The sequence below is a fragment of the Mobula birostris genome, chromosome 15 (genome assembly GCF_030028105.1).
Source record: "Mobula birostris isolate sMobBir1 chromosome 15, sMobBir1.hap1, whole genome shotgun sequence".
NCBI classification, from domain to species: domain Eukaryota; kingdom Metazoa; phylum Chordata; class Chondrichthyes; order Myliobatiformes; family Myliobatidae; genus Mobula; species Mobula birostris.
Genome location: NC_092384.1, coordinates 24,598,459 through 24,622,322, shown reverse-complemented (window position 1 = coordinate 24,622,322; position 23,864 = coordinate 24,598,459). Strand labels below are relative to the sequence as shown.

General features: G+C 41.8%; 1 protein-coding gene across 6 annotated transcripts in view; it reads left to right on the top strand.

Annotated features, from left to right (window-relative positions):
- The window catches only part of nlrc5 (NLR family, CARD domain containing 5), a 218,189-nt gene that overhangs the window by 121,463 nt on the left and 72,862 nt on the right, over positions 1-23,864 (top strand). For 5 of the 6 annotated variants that reach the window (XM_072279467.1, XM_072279468.1, XM_072279465.1 and 2 more), the window contains 9 exons: positions 932-1,015; positions 3,762-3,845; positions 9,928-10,011; positions 10,531-10,620; positions 12,626-12,670; positions 13,893-13,937; positions 14,018-14,101; positions 17,612-17,695; positions 19,707-19,796. In XM_072279467.1, the coding sequence (XP_072135568.1) occupies positions 932-1,015; positions 3,762-3,845; positions 9,928-10,011; positions 10,531-10,620; positions 12,626-12,670; positions 13,893-13,937; positions 14,018-14,101; positions 17,612-17,695; positions 19,707-19,796 (690 nt within the window). The remainder of the gene's footprint in view (positions 1-931; positions 1,016-3,761; positions 3,846-9,927; positions 10,012-10,530; positions 10,621-12,625; positions 12,671-13,892; positions 13,938-14,017; positions 14,102-17,611; positions 17,696-19,706; positions 19,797-23,864) is intronic. The other variant, XM_072279466.1, reaches the window with a different exon arrangement.

The following is a 23,864-nucleotide window of genomic DNA, read 5'->3' as shown; positions in this document are numbered from 1 at the left end:
GATATCTCTAAGATTGTGAAAGGGTTTGAAAGAGTAGACACCAACACAAGTGTAAATACAAATCTAGAAGTCATAATGATAAACTTGCTCATGCAAGGCCATTGGAAGCTCAAGAAAAATACATTACTTCCTTCAGGAATAGCTGGCATGTAGGATTTGCTGCTGGTTGACATAGATGTTACTGTGACTTAAAGGAAAGCAAGATAACTGCTTGAGGGCAAAATGCGCAAGATGTTTTGCTGATACGGTTAGATAAAAACTGGTGAGATGCAGTTCATGTAGAGAATAAATTCTGGGAAGTTGGATGTAATGGGCTGTTTCTTTTTTGTAAGTTGGTTTGGCCAGAAGTTCATTCCTGATTAGTGTCACTAAGTTCACTTTGTTGTAGCAGCAGTGTGTTCTGCCTTGGCGTCCTCTTCTCAATGCTACCATCAGGGAGGAGGTACAGGAGCCTGAAGACGTACACTCAATGTTTTAAGAACAGCTTCTTCCCCTTCACCATCAGATTTTTGAATGGACAGTGAACCCATGAACACTACCTCACTAGTTTTGCACTAATATATGTATTTATTTAATTTATGGTATATTTAATATACTGCATTATACTGCTGCTAACAAAAAATTTCTTGACATATGTCAGTGATAATAAACCTGATTCTGATTCTGCCTCTGAAATCCAGTTCATTCAAAAATAAATGTTATTACATTTTTCTCACCCATAACCCAGGTATGACCCTTCATTCTTAATTAAATGTCTCAGCCCAAAACATGGACAGTTCTTTTCCCTCCATAGGTGCTGCCTGACCTGCTGAGTTCCTCTGGCATTTTGTTTGTGTTGATCCAGATATGATCATTTCTGGTTTTATTCCACCGTACAACATCCACATAAATACATGGTTTCTTGTCAACTGATTTCTTTCAATTACTCTAGGTTTCACAAGAAAAGAGAAATGCAAGAAATCTTGTACAAAGATATATATGGAAAACAATGTTTACATCTCACAAAGAAAATAAGGTGAGAATTTATCACAAGATACCTATTTCAATAAACTGGAAATTATTGATTTAAGTAGAATATACAAGTTCTTTTTAGTGTCCAGAAGATCCGACTAAGAACATAAGAAATAGAAACAGGACTAGGCTGTTCAGCTCTTGAGTCTATTTCAATAATATTAAAGCTTATCTTTTGTCAAGTGCCACTTCCCTGCAGTAACCGCCACCCTCAAGTCTATCAGCTTGCAAAGCACTGTCAATCTTGGGCTTGAATATACTTAGTATCTGAGTCTCCTCAACTCTCTTGGATTGAGAATTCCAAAGATTCATTACAGTATGGGTGAAAATATTTCATGTCTCTATCATGAATGGCTAACACCTTATAGAACAGTATAGCACAATACAGGCCCTTTTGCCCTTGATGTCGTGCCGACTTTTTAACCTACTCTAAGATCAATCTAACCCTTCCTTCCCCTGTAGCCCTCCATTTTTCTTTCATCCAGGTGACTATCTAAGAGTCTTCATTGTCATTAATGTATTTGCCTCTATCACCCCCCTGGCAGTGCATTTCAAGCTCCCATCACTTTCTGTGTAAAAAAAACTAGCTCTGACGTTGCCCTATACCTCCAATCTCCTTAAAATTATGCCTCCTTGTTTTAGCCACTTCTGGCCAGTGAAAAGCCTTTGGCTGTCGACTCTATTCATATCACTGATGATTGTGTACACCTCTATTAAGTCACCTCTCATCCTCCTTCATTACAAAGAGAATAGACCTCGCTTGCTTAACCTGTCCTATAAGACATTCTCTGTAATCCATTTAACACCCTGGTAAATCTACTCCACGCCCAGTCTCGCTTCCACATTCTTCCTAACTGAAGACACTAATCCAAGTGTGATATAACCAGAGTTTTATAGAGCTGCAGCATTACCTTACGGCTCTTGAATTCAATCCCCTAATTAATAAAGGCCAGCACACCACCTGTCTTCTTAAGGGTGGCATGGTAGCGTAGTGGTTAGCACAACGCTTCATTGTACCACCAACCCGGGTTCAATTCCCACTGCTGCCTGTAAGGAGTTTTTACATTCTCCCTGTGACTGTCCAAAGACGTACTGATTCATAGGTTAATTGGTCATTGTAAAATGTCCTGTGATTAGGCTCGGGTTAAATCAGTGGATTCGGAGGGCCAGATATCCTACTCTGTGCTGTATCTCACTAAATAAATTAATTAAATTAACCACATTACCAAATTGTGGAGCAGCTGTGAGGGATCTGTTGACATGGACTCCCAGGATCCCTTTGTTTCTCCAGTTTGCTCAGAATCCTTGTGCACTGCCTTCAATTTCAACCTTCCACAGTGTAACACCTCGCACATTTCCAGACTGAACTCTGCTTCTCATCCTGTCAGTCCTGTTGTAACCTATGACAAATTTCTACTCTATCCATAATACCACCAACTTCATCTGCTAAATTAGTAGACCACCCTTCCATTTCCTCACCCAGGTCATAAATAAAAATCTCAAGGACCAGGGTTCCCAAAACAAGTCACTGCAGAACACCGCTGGTCACAGACCTCCAGGCAAAATAAGCTCCATCTGCTACCACCCTCTGCCTTCTGTGGACAAGCCAATTCTGAATCCACACAGCCAGGTTTCCCTGCATCCCATGTCTCCCGACCTTTTGAAAGAGCCTCCAGTGGGAAACTTTTTCAAATGCCTTACTAAAACCCATGTACACCACATTCAAAGCTCGACCTTCATCGATTTGTTTTGTCACTCCCTCAAAGAATTCGATCAGACTTGTGAGGCGTGACCTGCCCCCGCACAAAAATTTGCCGACTCACCCAAATCAGACTGTACTTTTCCAAATGCTCAGAAATTCTGTCCCTAAGGATCCTGTCCAGTAGTTTTCCCACCACTGATGTAAGACTCACAGATCTATAATTCCCAGGATTATCCCTGTTACCTTTCTTGAACAATGGAATAACACGTGCCACCTTCCAGTCTTCTGAGACTGCTCCTGTGGTCAATGAAGACACAAAGATCATTGCCAAAGGCGCAGCAATCGTTTGCTTCATTTCCCATAGTAACAAGGTATATCTTGACTGGCCTCAGGGACTTCCCTATCCTAATCCTTTTCCTATTCATGGTAACAGAAGTTTTGACCAGGGGTGCCCAAACTTTTGCATGCCACTGTAGATCATATTAAGGTCATATTAAAATCAAGTATCCACATCAACATCCAAATCACCAGATTTTAATGCTGTAAAATAATCGTGATACCACTATGATCACCATTCATCCTATAATGTTCTTTGAATGTTCTTTCATAACGTCAACATGTTCCAGCATGTTAGCCTGTGCTACGCTGTCCTTACATTTGTTAAGGTCCTTCTCAAAGTATTCATTGAGGGCCTCCTCTCCTCCTCAGGCTCCAGGCACATATTTCCTCTTTTATCCCTGTTTGGTCCTATCCACTGTCCAGTCACCCTCCTGATCTTCATGTATGTGTAGAATGCCTTGGGGATTTCCTTAATCCTATTCTTTAAAGCCTTCTGATGTCCCCTTCTAGCTCTCCTAAGTCTATCACTAAGTTTCTTATCTTGAGACGTTGACTCCTGTTCATCGGCTTCTTACCAGGGGAATACCCATCTAGCTCAGTAACAATTTTATTATTCTAGTGATCTCATCTCTCAATAAAGATAATAGGCATCCGTGTAATTGGAGTCTTTTGTAGCTCTTCAGGATTCATCTTGTGCTTTGTGTTGCAGCCTGGAAGAATGTGAAATGGATGGTGAGGCCATGAAAAAGCTCTGCTTGATCCTTAAAATGTGTTCTGCACTTACAGAGCTTGAGTAAGTACAAGATGGTAATAGAAAATGGGCTATATGAAGACAGTGGGTAAAGAAACCAAAGGTCAGGCTCAGTGCCTTTTAATCAGCCTGGCATTAGTAGTTGGGAGCGCCTGCTGCACGTTGAATATTTTATTGAGGAAAAGCAGATGAGTAATCTGCGTTCAAGTAGAGTCCACTGACAAAGGCACATCAGAAGCTGAATTAAAATCAACATGCCAAAATGCAGAGTTCTTTCCACACTGGCTCAGGTCCATGGAATTGGGGAAGCTTGCAGGCACCAAGGGCTTCTGCACTGTTGGTAATGTTAATAAAATTGTGGGCATGGGGGCTACTCACTCACCTGTTAAACAGAATGTGCTACAATGTTGAAGTCACTATGACGTTTGGACACTTTCCTTTAGAACATGAAATTGACAGGAGTAAAGTACATTTAGATGATGCACAAGAAGACTGCACTTCACCCTGGCAGACTCTGTTACCAAACAAGCATGCGTGCGCTCACTCATAAACACACAGAAGCAAACACCAGGGCTTTTCTCTTTGGAGCAATGGGGGGGGGGGGGGGTGAGAGGTGACTGTCAAGAGGTGTACAAGATGATCAAGTGGATAGCCAGAGACTTTTTCCCAGAGTGGAAATGGTTAGTTCAAGGGGGCATAATTTTGAGGTGTTGGGAGGAAAATATAGGAGGATGTCAGGAGTATAATTTTTACACAGAGTGCTGGGTGCATGAACGCCCTGCCAGGGGTGATGGTAGAAGCAGATACATTAGGGACATTTAAGCAACTCTTAGATAGGCATGTGGGTGACAGAAAAATGGAGGGCTATGTGGGAGTGAAGGGTTAAATTGGTTTTGGAGGAGGTTGAAGAGTTAATACAACATCATATGTTGAAGGGCCTCTGCTGTGCTATGATGCCGAATGTTCTGCATCTACTCCACGCACATAGACACACACACACACACACACACACACACACACACACACACACTTCAAAAGACACATTTAGAAAAATTCAGGAAAAAAGAAGACAACTGAACAGTATCTATGTAGTCCATTGGACTAGGATATTGTGTCTGGAATCGATATACATGGAGTGAAATCCTCATTTGTTCTAGAGCCATGTACCCCATTTGTACTGGGTGAATGGAAACCAAGAGTTCTGGGGCTTCATAAGGACACTGGATAATCCTTTAAGTGCCCAGACTACATAGCCTGGACGTGTACCATTAAAATGACAGAAAACTACTGGTTATAGTGAGAATTTCTTTTCATGTATTGAATATCCAGGCAAATGATCAAATACCACTTGCTGACAGCACACCCTCATGGTACTGAATGTCCACTGTGCACTGCTCTTACTTGTACAAGTTTATCAGTAGCTTAAATAGCGATCCAAGTATACCAGGAGTACAGTGAAACTCCAGTAACATGCCACCTGATTGCTTGAAAATCCTGATAGTTAAGTGTCTAGCTCATGTGTGAGCCAGGGATCCAGAGTGAGCTGCAGCTAGGATCTGGATTATGAGTAGGGCGAGTGGCTGGAGCTAGGGTTGGGTCTGGAGCACCAAAGGACAGGAACATTGGTATTGGTTTGTTATTGTCACATGTACCAAAATATAATGAAAAGTTTTTCTTGCACACTCTTCATTCAGATCAAGTAATTATACGGTGCATTGGGGTAGAATAAGGTAGAATTATAACTATGCAGAATAAAGTGTAAGAGCTATGAAGAAAGTGCAGGGCAGGGAAACAATGAGGTGCAAGATCATAGCGAGGTAGATTGTGAGGTCAAGAGTCCAGCTTATCATGCAAGAGATCCATTCGAGTCTCTAATTACAGCTGGATAGAAGTTGTCCTTGAGTATGGTGGTACATGCTTCCAGCGTTTTCTATCTTCCGCCCAATGAAAGAGGGGAGAAGAGAGAATGTTCGAGGTGGATGGGGTCTTTGATTATGCTAGCTGATTTACTGAGGCTGTGAGAAGTCCATAGAGGAGGGGCTGGTTCCCGAAAGATGCCATGCTGTGTCCACAACTCTGCATTTTCTTGCAGAGCAGCTGCCAGACACAGTTGCTGTGCATGCAGATGGGATGCTTTCTATGTTATAAATTGGCAAGGATGTGCCAAACTTCTTTAGCCTGCTGAGGAACTAGAGGCATTGGTGAGCTTTCTTGGCTTTGACATCGATGCGATTAGATCAGGACGGGCTCTTGGTGATGTTCACACCGAAGAACTTGAAGCTCTCAACTTCAACACCGTTGATCTAGACAGGAGCTTATGCACTGCTCCCCTTTCTGAAGTCAATGATCAGCTCTTTTGTTTTCTTGACATTGAGGGAGAGGGTGTTGTCATGACACCATGTCACTAAGCTCTCTATCTCCTTCCTGTACTCTGACAAATTGTTATTTGAGATGGAGCCCACAACAGTCTTAGCATCTGCAGACATGTGGATGGAGTTAGAGCAACATCTGGCTGCACAGTCATGAGAGTACAGGAGTAGAATAGGATGCTGAAGGCACGACCTTGTTGAGCACTAGTGTTCAGAATAACCATGGTGGAGATGTTGCTGCCTATCCTTAATGATTGTGGTCCGTTGGGTGAGTGCATTTTCCATTTCCTCACTGGAATATTCCACAACATGTAAAACTGTAAAGTAAAAGTGAGTTGAGGTATTAAAGGGAGTAGTATCCAATAGTCCAGAAAACTTTCTAGTCCTGAAGGTACCAGATTATCAGAGTTTTGCTATAACTATGTTATATTCATGGAGGCACTTCTCATAACAGTTCCCCAGATCTAATAGATGAACTTTGTTACAAAATTGCCAAAAACCTTGAATGCAAGGAAAATTGCCCCTGCTGCTGTTTCTCAGTGGTTTCAATAAGACCATAAGGCACAGGAGGAGAATCAGGCCATTCAGCCAATCGAGTCTGTCATGTCATCTTGGCTGATTGATTATCCTAACAGCATTCTCCTGCTTTCTCCTCGTAACTATTGATGCCCTGGCTAATCAAGAACCTTTCAGCTTCTGCTTTAAATATACTCAGTGACTCGGCCTCCACAGATGTCTGTGGCAACCTCATCTGGACTCTTTCCAATATCAGCATATCTTTTCTTAAATGAGAGGCCTAAACTGCTCGCAATACTCCATGCAATCTGATCAATGCATTATAAAGTCTCAGCATTACATCTTTGTTTTAATATTCCAGTCTTCTCAGAATGAATGCCTACATTAGATATGCCCTCTCCAGATTTAACCTTCAAGTTAACCACAAGGGAGTCCTGCACAAAGACTCACATCTCTGATCTCTGTCTTTTCTCCTTATTCAGAAAATAGTCTAGGTTTTAATTCCTTTTACTGAAGTACATGACCATACACTTCCCAGCACTGTATTCCATCTGCCACTTCTTTGTCCATTCTCCTAATCTGTCTAAATCCTTCCACAGCCTCCCTATTCTCTCAACACTCCCTGCCCCTCCACTTATCTTCATGCCATCTGCAAACTTGGCCACAGAGACATCAATTCTGTCATCCAAATCATTGACATATAATGGGAAGAGAAGTGATCCTAACACTGACCCTTGTGGAACACCACCAGTCACTGGCAACTGACCAGAAAAGGACCCTTTTATTCCCACTGTTTGCCTCCTGCCAGTCAGCCAATCCATGCTAGTATCTAGTTTGTAATACCATGGACACTTGTTACGCAATCTTATATACAGCACCTTGTCAAAGGCTTCTAAAAATCCAAGTAAATAACATTCACTGACTCGCTATTGTCTATCTTGCCTGTTATTTCCTCAAAGAATTCCAATAGATTTCTCAGGCAAGATTTCCCTTTGAGAAAACCATGCTGACTTTATCCTATTTTCTCAAGTGTCTCCAAATACCCTGAAACCTCATTCTTAATACGGGACTCCAACATCTTCCCAACCACTGAGTCAGACAAACTGGCCTTTAATTTCCTGTCTTATGCCTGCCATCCTTCTTAGAGAGTCCTCTGAAACCATTCTTGAATCTAGTGGTTCTTGAAAGATCATCACAATCACTTCAGCTAACTCCTTCAGAATCCTGGGGTGTAGTCCATCTGGTCCAGGTGATTTATCTACCTTCAGACCTTTCGTATTCCCAAGGACCTTTTCTTTAATAATAGCAACTACACTCACTTCCATCCCTTGACACGCTCTAACTTCTGGCTTGCTGTTAGTGTCTTGCACAGTGAAGACTGACGCAAAATGCTTACTAGGTTTGTCTACCATTTCCCAGTCCCCATTACTACCTCTCCAGCATCATTTTCCAGCAGTCTTATATCTAGTCTCACCTCTCTTTTATTCTTTATAAATCTGAAAAAAAGTTTTGGTATTCACTTTTATTTTAATGGCAAGCTTTCCTTCATATTTCATCTTTTATTTTCTTATGGCTTTTGTAGTTGCCTTCTGTTGGTTTTTAAAAGCTTCCCAATCCACTAAATTCCTACTATTTTTTGCTACATTATATGTCCTCTCTTTTGTTTTTATGTTGCCTTTGACTTTCCTTGTTAACTATGGTTGCCTCATCCACCCTTTTTCATCTTCGGGATGTATCTATCCTGTGTCTTTGGAATTGCTCGTGGGAACTCTAGCCATTGTTGTCCCCTTCCGATCAACTTTGACCAGCTCCTCTCTCATCCCTCTGTAGTTCCCTTTACTCCACTGTAATACTGATACATCTGACTTTATCTTCTCCCTCTCAAACCGCAGGATGAATTCTATCATATTTTGATCAATGACTCCACAAGGTTCCTTTACCTTAAGTTTCTTCATCAAATTTGATCATTACACAACACCCATTCCAGGATAGCCTTTCCCCTAATGGGTTCAACCACAAGCTGCTTTAAAAAGCGATCTTGTAGGCATTCTATAAATTCTCTCTCTTAGGATCCAGCACAAACTTGATTTTCCCAATCTACCTGCATATTGAAATCCCCCATGACTGTCATAACATTGTCCTTTTGACATGCATTTTCTATCTCCTATTGTAATTTGTAGTCCATATACTGGCTGCTGTTTGGAGGCCTGAATATACTTCCCATCAGAGTCTTTTTACCCTTAGGTTTCAGTATAATCTGTCATTTTTGTGCATGTCATACCTTCCCCAGAAGAAATCCCAATGCAGCAGAAATCTGAAACCTGCCCCCTACACTAATTTCCTCAGCCACACATTTATCTGCCAAATCATCCTATTCTTATCCTGGCTGGCACATGGCATAGGCAGCAATCCAAAGGTTACTACCCGGGAGATCCTGTTTTTCAGGTTTCTACTTAACTGTCAACATTCACTCTTCAGTCCCTCCGCCCTTTTCCTAGCTATGCCGTTGGTACTGGTATGTACCATGATTTCTGGCTACTCACCCTTCTCCTTTAGAATTCTGTGGACCTGATCCAAGACATCCCTGATCCTGACACCAGGGAGACAAAATGCCACCTGTTAACTCTTTCGCAGAATCCCCTGTCTGTTCCTCTCTTTGTAGGAACCACGCATCTGATTTCTATCTGCGTTGTATTTGGTGCTGCATGTTTATTATGATGTCTAATCACGTGGCTGGGGGCGGGGTAATATAATTATGTACTTGTGCTTTACTCTCGGGAGTTTAGAGTTGGGCATCATCGGGTGTCATGTCTTTTGTTAAAAACTTAATTGCGCTTGACTTCGATTAAGTCCACTTCAATGCACTTAATACCACTAGTTTTAGGTTCTTAAGTTTCATCACTTCAGGATTGTGTTTTTTGCTAGTAGCTAATAAGGGATCACATAAACTTCCTGGACTTTTTGGAACAATATTATTGGATTGATCATAGGGTGCAACGCACGAGGATAACAAACCGTGGGGGTCACCAGCAGTGGCACTGAATAGCTGCTGCACAATGAAATCCCCTGTCATTAATACACTCATCTTCTGCACACCTTCTCTTCTGACTGCTCAATTAACCTCCACTGAAATCAACTCCTCTGTTTATATTTCTATTCCTTGAGACACAGAAGCTTAAATTTATTGAGTGATGCGTTGAGATGCACTTTTCATAGCTTGCTATGTTTTTTTTTTGCAGCATATCCAATAATGCACTGAGTAACGAAGCTATTGGGGAGTTACTACATCACCTACCATATCTAGAGGACTTGGAGACGTTGAAGTAAGCCATCCAATACATGTGAAATTGGATTAATTATTGCCATTGTTGGGACTAGATTGCTGAGATCTAAAGAGTACTGTGATTCTTACATTTTATATATTTACTGACTCTTAAGTTTGAGAAAGACGATTAAAGAACACTTTATTACAGCTGAATTCATTGGACAGGTATTTTGAGGAGCTGCATGATAAGCTGTGCTAGATTTGTTTCACGTGCTGAGTTTAGGAGTTAGCCTAAGTTTGGATCTTAAAATGTGGCAAAGGTTCCAGTTACGGAATGCAGAACCTGTTCTAATGTCGGGTACAGGTCTGTCTAATTTGTCACAGGTGTTCTTAAGATACCTTTTTTTTTAGTATGTTGGCAGAACGAAGTTTCTGCAATATTATCAGAAGGTAAAAGTTAGAGGTTATATGAGTCAGATGAACATGGGTAGCTTGCCTCTTGTGAAACTATAGTCGCATCAGAAATGCTTGAACTCTGTTTTTGCTTTTTCTGTATCTTGCCTCTTCTTCACCTCAGTATCAGCAATAAGAGCATCCCTTCAGACACTGTTCTTCTGCTGGCCAAGTCTCTGAACATTTGTGAAAATGCTCAGGAAGTTGCAGTAAGGTAAGTGTGGAAATTGTTAACTGAACCAAGATACAGTGAAAAGCATTTGCTTGCATGCCATCCAGACATAAGCACATTGAGGTAGTACATAAGGACAACAATGACAGAATGCAGAATATAGTGTTAGAGTTACAGGGAGAACACAGTGCAGGTGGTCATGTTGAGGTAAAGTGGGAGATGGAGTTCATTTTTCATTGTACAAAAGGTCTGTTCATGAATTTTGTAACAACAGCATAGAAGCTGCCCTTCAGCCTGATGTACCTATTTTTTTAAAGTTTTATCTTTTCACTGATGGATGGGGGTGGGAGTGGAGAAGACTGAATGACCAGGGAGAGGAGTCTTTGACTGTGTTGTCTCCTTTCCCAAGGGAGCAGGAGGTGTAGACAGAGTCAATGGAAGGGAGGCTTGTTGTTACTATAGACTCTAAAATATTTTGTTGTCTTGGCTCGAGCAGCTACCATGCCAGTCTGGAATGGATGCCTTCTGTGGTGTATCTATAAAAATTCTATGAAATGCAATCTTTGGAAAGCAAAGAAATATGTTTAGTTGTGATGGGTCTGGGTGGGGCAGCAGCATACATGGGCTACGTCTGTTGGGAGGTAGTGCCACCATGGAAAGTGCAGAGTGACATCTCATAGGGGATGCATTGGAAATGGGGAGGTTTTACCATTGAATTGGCACCTTTATTAAATCATGCTGAGAGTGATCTGTATCTTAATCTCGGCCATTCAATGTTATCACCCTCAACCATCTGAAATGCATTGCTCTCACTTCTGAAGGTTGCAGATAACATTGGCATGGCTAGAGCAGAAAGTTGCAAACATCCATTAAAGAGCTCACCTGATTTCTCTTTGGTAGCTAGGGGAGAGTGTGGCACGTGGCCAAGTGGTTAAGGCATTGGACTAGTGATCTGAAGGTCGTGAGTTGGAGACTCAGCCGAGGCAGCGTGTTGTGTCCTTGAGCAAGGCACTTAACCACACACTGCTCCAGTCCACCCAACTGAAAATGGGTACCGGCAAAAATGCTGGAGGTTAACCCCACAATAGACTGGTGTCCTATCTGGGGGAGTGGGGGGGAGACTCGTACTCTCAGTCGCTTCACGCCACAGAAACCGGCATAAGCACCGGCCTGATGAGCCTATAAGGCTCAGGACAGACTTTAACTTTAACTAAGCTATGGACGAGCACAGGCAGAAAATCCTGGCAACTGACCATCGTCTAGTCCTCTCATCCACTGGATATTACAATCATACTTGTACCAGTTTTGTGGAGGTTCTGATCGATCATCTGATTTACAGGCCAATTCCACCAGCTCTCTCGTACCAACTCTCACTCCTGGACCTTCTTATTGAAAGTAACAGTGGGCATAGTTGAAACAATGAGCTGAAATTCTATCTTTGTTGGTAGAACAAGGACTGTTTTGTTTATATGCGAATGTGAGAAGTAGAAGTAGGAGTTGAAGTAGGAGTAGGAGTAGGAGTAGGAGTAGGAGTAAGAGTAGGAGTAGGCCATCTGGCTTGTCAAGTCTACCCTGCCATTCAATAAGATCATGGCTGATCTAGCTGTAGTGACAACTCAAACTACCTATCTTTTTTCCATTGTACTTAAATCCTTTCCTGTGCAAAACTCTATTTAACTGTGTCTTAGGTTTATTTAACTTTATCTATTTCCAATTTTAACTGGTATCAGGAATCTTGATTGTTTGCAATCATGATTGCACAGTGAAATGGTGATGGAGTCATGAACTTGACATCCACCATATTAGGAGCTGTAAGGGTAGATGTGCAGAGAAAAGCAAAAGGGATTATGCAGTGTCTTCAGACAAGAGGGAGGTGAAGTGGTTAATTTAACTTAATTTATTTATCTGCTTTGGATGAAGTAGCTCTGAACTTTAAGAAGATGATGAATTTTCAGATATGACTATCCATGACAAGGTACCTCTGTTCCATTGTTACAGAATTTTTAAAAAATGAGGTCCTAAAATTTTGCTTTGGTTTCCGTTATAGAGCAAATGGGAGAGTCTCAATAAACTTCATGAAGAAGGGCTGCAGGTAAAGATTTTAATATTTCTCTAAATTCTACCCCTAGTTTGTATGATGTCGTGTTGCATCTTTAGACAGGCTGCAGTCGTGGTTCTGTGGGATCGAGTGTTTTCTAATGTTTCATTTTTTTTTGCATTGTTATTCACCAATAATAATAAAAGTATCATTTCTCATTCATCATCGTCTAGAGATCTTTGTATATGGTACCTGGTATGAGGATTATTTCTAATTGTGATAGAGTCTAGGAACAGAGGCTGCCGACTCAGAATAGAAGAAGATCCCTTTTTAGATTATGAGAACACTCAGTCCTCTTTTATTGTCATTTAGAAATGCATACATGCATTAAGAAATGATACAATGTTTCTCCAGAGTGATATCACAGAAAACAGGACAGACCAAAGACTAACACTGACAGAACCACGTAGTCATAATAGAGCAGAGCAGAAATGAGGAATTTCTTTAGCCAGATGGTGAAATTCATTGCCACATACAGCTGTCGAGGCCAAGTCAAGTCCTTAGGTATATTTAAAACTGACATTGATTGGTCTTTGATTTGTCGAGGCATCAAAGGTTACAGGGAGAAGGCAGGAGAATGGGGTTAAGAGGGAAAATAAATCAGCCATGATTTAATGTCAGAGTAGACCTGATGGACCAAATAGCCCAATTCTGCTCTTGTGTCTTGTGATGTTATGAACATAGAGGCCATTTAGCTTTTCAGGGGTAGGTTGGCTCACAGACCAAACCCATTCCATCACTAATTTTCCCTGGAAGATATTCACGCTATACTTCCATCAATTTTGCCAGCCACTTACACTAGGAGCAATTCACGGTGACCAGCTAACGTATCAGCATGCTTTTGGGATGCGGGAGGAAATGGGTACCCGTGGTACCCCACGCCATTGCAGGGAGGAAGAACGGATTCCATAAGGAGAGAAGTAGAGGTCAGGCTGGAATCCAGATTGCTGGTGCTGAGGTAGAGGCTCAACCTGCTGAACCAGTGTGCCACCCATTGCTTTCAGAAGCCTGCAAGTAGAGGAGCCAGTGTCCAACGTTCAACTCCTCGTGTCTGTTCTCCCATTCACTATGATCATGCCTAGTCATTTTATGTCTATATCATATGTTCACTCTGTCCCCATTCCTCTTGATCCCTTTTATGCCCGAACATTTATTGAATACATGTGTAATGTGTGAACTACTGTGCTCTTGTTTTAATGCTCTCTATTTCCCACAGACTTGAAGGAAATGGGAAGAAAGCAGAACCCCTAAGGATTCTCAGGTAATCTTTAGCCAGATCCAGTGAAGCAGGCATTTGAGCCTTGTTCTTCTAAAGTTCACACCCTGTCTTCTTTTTCAAAGCTTGAGGGAGTGTAATCTGTATAAAATGAGCGTGGAACAGCTTTTCAAGATTCTTGAATGCTGCAAGAACCTGGCAGAAGTGGAGTAAGTACACCATTGACCATTGGCTCAATTCCAACGTACAGCCGTGTGTGGGGAGCTTGCATGTTCATCTTTGTTTCCTCTGGGTTCTTTAGTTTCCTCTCACTTCTCAAAGATGTACAGATTGGGTGACACTGCAGATTGCCCCTAGTGTGTAGCTAAGTGGTGGAATCTGCGTTGTGAGAGAGGTGATGGGGAACGTTCAAAGTTCAAGTCTATTTATTATCAATGTTTGTAGATGTAACCATTTGCTACCCTGAGATTCATTTTCTTGCAAGCACTCACAGAGGAACAAAGAAATATAATAAAATCAATGAAAAACCACACAAACAAAGACTGACAAACAAGCAGTCTGCAAAACTGCAAATCTGAGGAGAATAAACTGAGTTCTGATAGTATTCTTGGTGGTTGCCAAAGGTGTGCTGGGTTCAAAGGCTCATGTCCCCATTGTAATCACTATGACTATCCTTTTCATCCAGTTTATTTACAAGTAGGTGCACACAAGATAATGCACATCTATGGGATTCATTACAAGCAAAAAGTGTCTTCTAGGTCAGGAGAACAAAACACAGCGATGAGCATTTCTTGCAGTTTCTAAAGGTTGTGTGCTCAGTTTAATTTGCCAATAAACTATAAGCTTGAAATGCCTAGGTGCCAAGGCAAATTGCCTCTATTGGACGCAAAAGTACGATTTTAACTTTCCTCTTGAAGTTTAAAGATAAAGATCTTAAAGATTAGTTTTATTTGTCACGTGTACATTGAGACATGCAGTGAATTGTGTTGTTCGTGTTGAGGGTTTGCTGGGCAGCCCAGAAGTGTTGCCATGCTTCACAGGCCAATGTAGCATGCCCACGACATGCTAATACTAAACTGTACATGGCAGGAAACCAGAGCACTGAAGCAAACTCATGTAGTCACAGGGAGAAGGTACAGCCTCCCGACAGACTCCTCAGTGAGAACCGAAACCTGCTCTTACAGATTGTGCTAACCGCTACGGGATCGTACAGTGAACTGCTGGAAAGTGATACTGCAGAGGCAGTAATGGGGGTCAAAGAAACAGCAGGCAAACTTAATAAGCATTTTGAGTCGGTCTTCACTATGAAAGACACTAGAGGTATTGCAGAAATTCAAGGGGGTCAGGGCAGAAGTGAGTGCTGTTACCATTATTAAGGAGAAGGTGCTTGGGAAGCTGAAAGGTCTGAAGGTGGTAAGTCACCTGGACTAGATGGACTGCGCCCCAGGGTTCTGAAAGAGGTAGCTGGGGAGATTGTGGAGGCACTAGTAATGATCTTCCTAGGATCGCTAGATTCTGGAATGGTTCCAGGGGTTGCAAAATCGCAAATGTGACTCCACTCTTTAAGAAGTGAGAGAGGCAGGAGAAAGGAAATTATAGGCCAGTTGGCCTGATTCAGTAGGTGGGAAAATGTTGGAGTCTGTAAGTAAGGATGAGGTTTCGGGTTACTTGGAGGCACAAGATAAAATAGGTCAAAGTCAGTATGGTTTCCTTTAGGGGAAATCTTCCCTGACGGATCTGTTGGAATTCTTTGAGGAAGTGAAAGGCAAGATAGACAAAGGAGAGTCAATGGATGTTATTTACTTGGATTTTCAGAAGGGCCTTTGACAAAGTGCTGTGCATGAGGCTGCTTAACAAGATAAAAACCCATGGTATTACAGGAAAGATACTAGCATGGGTCTTTTCTGGTTTGCTGCCGGTGACTGGTGGTGTTCTGAAGGGGTTGGTGGTGGGACTGCTTCCTTTCACGTTAGATGTCAATGATATGGATGATGGAATTGAAGGCTTTATGCCAAGTTTGCAGATGATATAAAGTGGTACATGGAATATGGTGTTGGGAAGTGTATGGTCATGCACTTTGGGAGAAGACATAAAGGCATAGAATATTTTCTAAATGGGGAAAATATCAAAAATCAGATATGCAAAGGGATTTGGGAGTTCTTGTGCAGGATTCCCTATTGGTTGACTTGCAGGTTGAGTCAGTGGAAGGCAAATGGAATGTTAGGATTCATTTCAATAGGACGAGAGTACAAGAGCAAGGATGTAATGCTGTTGATGAGACTGCACCTGGAGAATTTAGAGTAGTTTCTAGCTCCTTATCTAAGAAAATATGTGCTAGCATTGGAGAGGGTCCAGAGGAGGTTCGTGTGAATGATTCCAGGAATGAAAGGGTTAACATATGAGGAGCGCTTGATGGCTTGGAAACTTTGAAGAGTGTGGCGGGATCTCATTAAAACCTATTGAATATTGAAGGGGCTGGTTAGAATGAATGTGGGAAGTATGTTTCTTATTGAAGTGAGTCTAGAACCAGAGGGCACAGCCTCAGAATAGAGGGACGTCCATTTGGAGCAGAGACGAGGAGGAATTTCAATAGGTAGATTTAATGTCAGAGAATTGTATACAATATACATCCTGAAATTCTTTTTCTTCACAAACATCCATGAAAACAGAGAATGTCCCAAAGAATGAACGACAGTTAAACGTTAGAACCTCAATGTCCCCCCAGTTCCCCCTCCCACACATAAGCAGCAGCAAGGCAACGATACCCCAACCAGCAAAGAGCATCTGCGCCCCCCACTGAGCACTCGAGTGTGCAGCAAAGCATCAATAAAGACACAGACTTGCAGTACCCCAAAGACTACTCGTTCACCTGGTAATTCAACATACCACAGGCTCTCTTTCCCCCTAATAAGGGAAAAAGAGGTGTCCCCATTTCACAGTGAAAGGGGGGACATAACAAAGACTCACTAGTTTACAATGTTAGAAGTCTCTGGCATCGATTTTTCCAAGCTCTGCACCCAGAGTCAGCCCCAGAAAGGTGCAGCTCTTCAGACACACAACCCGCTGCTCCTGATGTTCCGTGTGCTCCTGCGACGCCTCAGTCAGGGGCACTGGCCTAGAATCAGCATGTCTCCAGAGCAATGAAAATCCAGAACCCTGAAGGTGTGCTAATCTTCTGGGCCGCGTCCTTGGGATATCAAAAAGCAGCCAGTTGTGAGGCCCTGAGAGCGGGTCCCATTCCTGCAAAGAACCGAAGTTAGAGTGTAACTCCAGGTCAGAGTCTTTGAAGGAACCTTGAAAAGGAAGAAAGAGGTATCAAAGATAGAAAAAGAGTTGTTTCTGAAGATGCAAACAAAGGAGTCACTGTTTAGTGCCATCAGGACTTCACTCTGCTCTTCTTCACTAAGTTTTCTTTAGCCAGTGTAGTGAATCTGTGGAATTCTTTGCCACAGACAGCTGCAGAGGCCAAGCCATTGGGTATATTTAAAGTGGAGGTTGATAGGTTTTTGATTATTCAGGATGTCAAAGATTACAGGGAGAAGGCAGGAGAATGGGATTGAACGGGATAATATATCAGCCATGATGGAATGTCAGAGCAGACTCAATGTACTGAATGGCCTAATTCTGTTCCAATGTCTTATGCTTATGGTTTTAATTACCATAGAGTAAAGTAACTAAATTCTGATATCAATTATTTAAGTTTAATAATCGTTCTTTAGCTTGTCCTGCAACTTACTCGAAGATGAAGGAGTACAGAGTCTGCGTGACTTCTTACCAAATCTGCAGTTTTTGAAACTATTAGAGTAAGTATCTTTTCCATTCTGATTAAAACTGAAAACCTTAAAACAAAAGAATGATTGCACAAAAGCTTCTTACACCATTTTCATTTTTAAGCTTAATTTTCAATTTTCATTTTCAATTTTAATTTCAGTTGAAATGTTTTTTTAAAAATTAGATTGCAGAATTTAACTCAAACAAGTTCAAAATTATGAATTTTGGGAGGTTAGACCAGCCCGGGACATGCACAATGAATGGCAGGGTGCTGGAGGAGTTTTTGAAAAGAGAAACTAGGGCTACAAGTACATTGTTCCTGAAAATGTCGACACAAACTCACAGGGTGGTGAAAGAGGCATATGCAAGAGGTAGTGAATCTGTGGAATTCTTTGCCACAGACAGCTGCAGAGGCCAAGCCATTCAGTATATTTAAAGCAGAGGTTGATAGGCTTGCCTCCATTGTCTTTGGAACTTAGTCCTAGAGCTGGGAAATCGTGATTAGGCTGCAGTTGGAGTATTGTGTGTAGTTGTAGTCACCATGCTATAGGAATGGTGTGGTTAAACAGGAGAGGATGTAAAAACGGATTCACAAATGAGTTGCTTTGACTGGAAGGCATGAGTTATAAGAAGGGATTGGATAAGCTGGGCCTGATTTCCCTGGAGCAAAAGAGGATGAGGGTAACCTTTTGGAGGTTTTCAAAGTTATGAAGGGCATGGGTAAGCTATCGTGTCCCCAGAGTAGGGAAATCAAAAACTAGAGAGCAAAGGTTAAAGGTCATGGGGGAAGATTTGAAGGATACCAGAAGGGTAAATTTATCACACAGAGTGTGATGGGTATATGGAAGAAGTTGCCAGAGGACGTGGTATCAGAAGGCACAGTTGATGATTTTTAAAAAGACATATTTGGACAGACACATGGAAAAGAAATGTTTAGAGGGCCAAATGCAAGTGGGGTTATTTTCATTTGGCATCTTGTTGAGCATGGACAAGTTCAGCTGAAGGGCCTGTCCAGCTCTCTGACTCTATGAATAAAAAGTGATAGGACAACAATCCTCAGCAAAACAGTCAAAACTAGAATCAGAATATGGCTTGTAGTATGCATGGCATGCACCGGTGAGGCCGTGCACGTGGGTTCATTGTCCATTAAGAAATCTGAAGCTGGAGAGGAAGAAGCTGTTCCTAAAACATTGAGTGTGTGTCTTCAGGCTCCTGTGCCTCCTCAGTGATGGTAGGAATGAGAAGAGGGTGTTTGCTTGGTGATGGAAGTCCTTCACAATGGATGAGCATGTTTGAGGCATTGCCTTATGAAGATGTCCTTTAAGCTGGGGAGGTCAGTGCCCACGGTGGAGCTGGCTGAGTTTGCAACTTCCTGCAGATTTTTCTGATCCTGTGCAGCAGCCCCTCCACACCAGACATACCAAATCTCCTCAGACTCCTAATGAAATATGGCCACTGTCATGCTTTCTGTGCAATTGCATCAATACATAATTGCTCAACACTCGGGAACTTGAAACAGCTCACCCTTCCCATGCTGATCCCTCGATGAGGACTGAAGTGTGTTCCCTTGACTTCCCCTTCCTGAAGTCCACAGTCAACTCCTCGGTCTTACTGATGTTGAATGTAAGGTTGTTGTTGTGACACCTCTCAATCAGCTGATCTACCTCACCATCTCGTCACCTGTCTCCGATGCCTACTGGTCACCATCTGAAACTCTGCCAACGTAAGTTGTGTCATCGGCAAATTTATAGATGGCATTTGAGCCGTGCCTAGCTACACATGTATGGGTGTAGAGAGAGTACAGCAGTGGACTAGGCACTGATAAAGACTTGATAAAATCTTATCTTTCTTTCCAAGTTCAAATGTCATTCTCCTAGGTCTTGTCAAATTTTTCATTAAAATACTTATCAGTTCAATATTACTCAGTGTCAGTATTCAAAAGTACCCCAAATTCCCAAGCTTTGGAAATCTATCTGATTATCTGTAGTCCTTTTCACAGGGTACAGTTTAGTAAAACCAATATTTCATTCTGATCGTCTCCAGTGTCAGCAACAACAGAATCTCCCCGGCTGGTGTTCTGTACCTGGTGGAATCCCTCAATACATGCAAGCATATGGTGGAGGTTGAAGTGAGGTAAGCAGGCGTGTCCTTTAAATTCGTATTGAAGCCTATGATATCTGTCTGGGATTTGGTAACCTGATTGCTCAGTTCAGACATGCCGCACACATCATTCATTGGAGATGAATATGCAGTTGTATAGAACATGACCTCTGGAGTAGAGGAAAAGGTAATCTTGCAGTCATGAATGTGGTACTCAAAGACCAACTGGCCTGTTCTGGTTTGTTAAATGCCAAATATCTATAATTTGTTAAATGCCGAATATCTAGAATTAGCTAAATGTGAAAATGGAGACCGGCAGAAGAGGTGGATTACAGTGTGGGTGAATGTTAGGTGATTGACTGACTTGTAAATGATATATAGTCATGGTGATAGTGTCATACAGCACAGAAACCGGTCCTTCAGCTTACCATTCTACACTGACCATCTGACACTCATCAATACTAATCCCGTTTATCAGCACTTCGTCCATAGTCTTTGATGAGTGGGCGATTCAAGTGCGCATTCAGATACTTTTTAGATGTTGCCTGGGTACCTGCCTCTTTTTCAGGTACAATTCTGCATCAGAGCTGCTGATAAAGAACTCAAAAGTTTCATGACTTCAGCTGCCAATTTCTAATGTTTGATAGACCCTGAGGGTTTGAGCTAAATCACTGGAATAGCAGCATATGCATCCTGAACAATGGGTAACCTAAAGGTGTCCTACATTCTGCAGCAAAAAACATGCTCCCCTCAGCAGCCTGATCAAACACGAGCATTCTCAAATCAAAATACTCCACTGGCAAGAAGGAAGGAGAGGTGGGAATGACTGTGAATCAGCTGATGTTGGTTTGAAGAGAGACACAAAGTAAACTGGCAAAATGATGAATAGGACAGGGCGAAGAGAAGGGAATAAGTCTGTTTAACTTGAACAATGACCATTAGACGCAATCTACAGTTCTGGAGCAAGATTGGAATTGGATTCACAATAGAAGCTTTAGGTTCAGATTGAGATTTATCTATCCATACACAGTGAAATGCATCATTTGCATTAACAACCAACACAAACCAGGGATATGCCGAGGGCAGCCCCCAAGTGTCTCCACCATTCCTGCACCAATATAACATGCCTGCAGTACTTGGCAGCACACAGCTAAACAGACCATAACAAGCAACAAAACAATAGCAGCAAACCAAGTTCCTTTACTCCCTCCTGCCCACCCACACACGCAGACAGTCCTTCAACTCAGGATGGGCCTCCAGCTCCTGACTCCAGGCTTTGGCCATCATGCTTCACCTTCTAGAGTTCTAATCGACCTTCGGACTCCAGTCTCTGTAATCGACCCCTGATCAAGCAATGACTGATGTGGGGACTCCAAACTCCAGACAAATTCCAGGCTCGAACTCTGGGTGCACCAACTGGCCACTCCTCATGCCTCCTGCCCACATCGCCTTCAAGCGCAGAGCAGATGCCTGGATTGCGGATGTCCCTAACATTCAACTCTGTGGAACACATTTCTATGGAATAATGCTAATTCAAAGTTAGTTAGCACATTAACAGAACTAGATTGATAACATATTAAAAGGGATTGTAAACTATACGCGAGTTAATAGCATGGCTAATCTTCCTCAGAGAGTTAAAGTGGGGGAAAACAATTTGGTGTTCCCTAAAGTGAAGGATTTTGCATCAAAATCAAGTCTTGGATGATATAATCAAATGTTGATAGTAGATTCAGTAATTACAAAGTTGTTCTGTGTTCTGATTCTCTGATGAATCTGTGTAACTATTCAGCTGTGTCACAGTTTTAGAAGGTTTGATCCCTTTAAAAAAAGTTTGACTTTTGCAGCAACAACCACAGTGATCTTGTATGCCAAAAGGAAATTCTAACTCAAGTCCCTTCCCCTCCTCCCATCCTCCCAGTCTTTAGCATGGAGGAGGCATTCAGATCCTTATTCATAAAGGGTGGTCATAATGACTTCAACAGCTTACTTATTTCTTATGTATTCAGAAATCTTGAGAGTTTGTGGGGCTGGATAGGGTCAGTAGCTTTTCTTGGTGAAGAACTGTCAGTAATTTTTATTCTTGCACATTAAATTTCCTTGATGACGTTGGCTTTCTTTGGGATAAACCGAGCAAGCAGTTTGTTTTCTCTATGGATCTTACACTACATTAAATTAAGTATTTTTTTAAAAAAGTTACTGAGGAAGAGAAAAAGAAAGTTTTCAGCAAAAAATGAAACATCTTCGATATTTGGAGCAAGGAAAAGCTCTGCAGAACAGAAGAGGCAATCACTTCAGAACCAACTCATTATATTGAAGAAACAACTTTCCAGTCTCCAGCTGGAGAGCTCCCTTCTCAAGAGAGAGAAAAACAGTTTTGTTGAACACATCCCTGAATTAAATAAGCAAGTATTTTGATGTAGAATGCACTGTATATTGATTTTTCCATCATTTAAGTCTGCTCCATCACATAAAATCCACCCAGCAAAAAGTCCACCCTTTTTTGTCTGCAATAAAAGGTGCCACAGGATAGCATAGTGGTTAGTGTAAATTATTACAGCACCGGTCACCCAGGTTCAATTCCACCTCTATCTGTAAGGAGTTTGTAAATTCTCCCTGTGACCACATGGGTTTCTTCCAGGTGTTCCCATTTCCATCCACCATTCCAAAGATGCAGATCTTTGTAGCAGGTTAATTGGTCACTTGGGTGTAACTGGGCAGATCAGCTTCAGGGGCTGGAAGGACCTGTCACTGTGGTATATCTCTTTAAAAAAAACTTTTACTAACATTTGTTTCATTTAATTTTAATCTTCAGATGATCTTAAATCTATCTACAAGGAATATAGAAGAAGTTGATTAGTGACTTATCCACCTGGTCCTGAGGCTCTCCCTATCATTTTTTGGCTACATAAAGAAAAGTAGCCACATTCCCAACCCCAGTTGGAGTCCACACCAGTTTCTGTACCGAGCTTCATCACAGGCAGATATTACCAGAGATATGGATAAAAGGATGTGCTCAATGCATCTTTGAAAAAAATACAACATTCTCACTCACTCAGGGAATCTCTGGTCCATAATCGCTCAAAATGGAGAAGGAGCATTTAGACTGGTACTGAGAACATCAAGTTGTGTCTCAGGACCACACAGAGGACTTTGTGTAGACAGGGAATGGAATGAACTGTCACACAAGCTAGCTACCCTCTCACTGCAGTGATGACCACCTTCCCATCTGTGGGAGGGTGGGGTTCCCATATTGGCTCATTAGCCACCTCAGAACCCAAAAAACTAGAGTGGAAGAAAGTCAACCTCAATCCTACGATGGGAAGTTGGACTATCACAAATTAAAATTGAAAGTTGTGTAAACGCACAGCAGTTCAGTTAGTATTGGTCAGGAAAAAGGACAGTTTATGGTCTTTTTTTTTGAGAAGCTGGTTTCGGAGGGAAAGCTTCCCTAGAAACTTGCCTGTTATCAGGCATTGTGCACTGTGATAAAATGGTTTTCCATTCATCACTTGAAAAATCTTAGAAGGCCAATCAAAATCTACTGATGCTTTTATTTCTCCTACATGGCAGTGAATCCTGAAGTTTGTTAATTATAGTTTGTTTGCCATGAAGCATTAACTGAAATTAGAAGGTTTTGAAATTCTATTGATATTATACAAGAAATATTGGAGAACATTTATTGCGTGAAATCATTGTACGGACTGCAGTGCATTGTGGTAGTAAATTGATCATATAGCGATCCAGGCTTTACAAATCACAAAGCCAGATGATACATTGTGGTAAAAAAAGACTTGTGAAGGAGGAGAGAGTAAAGAAACACACATCAAAGTTGCTGCCTGGCCTGCTGCGTTCACCAGCAACTTTGATGTGTGTTGCTTGAATTTCCAGCATCTGCAGAATTCCTGTTGTTAGAGTAGAGTAGGTGTTTTAATCCATTAATAGCCCACCCACCATCTGCAATTTGGTGTTAAATAAACCAGTAAAAAACAGGTAGTTACCAGTACCCTAGCCAAATCAAATTCTGTTGGAATCTTGGCTGCACCTACTTAAACTAAGCTTTTTTAAAATAACATGGTAAAGATTACCAATGTGAATGACATA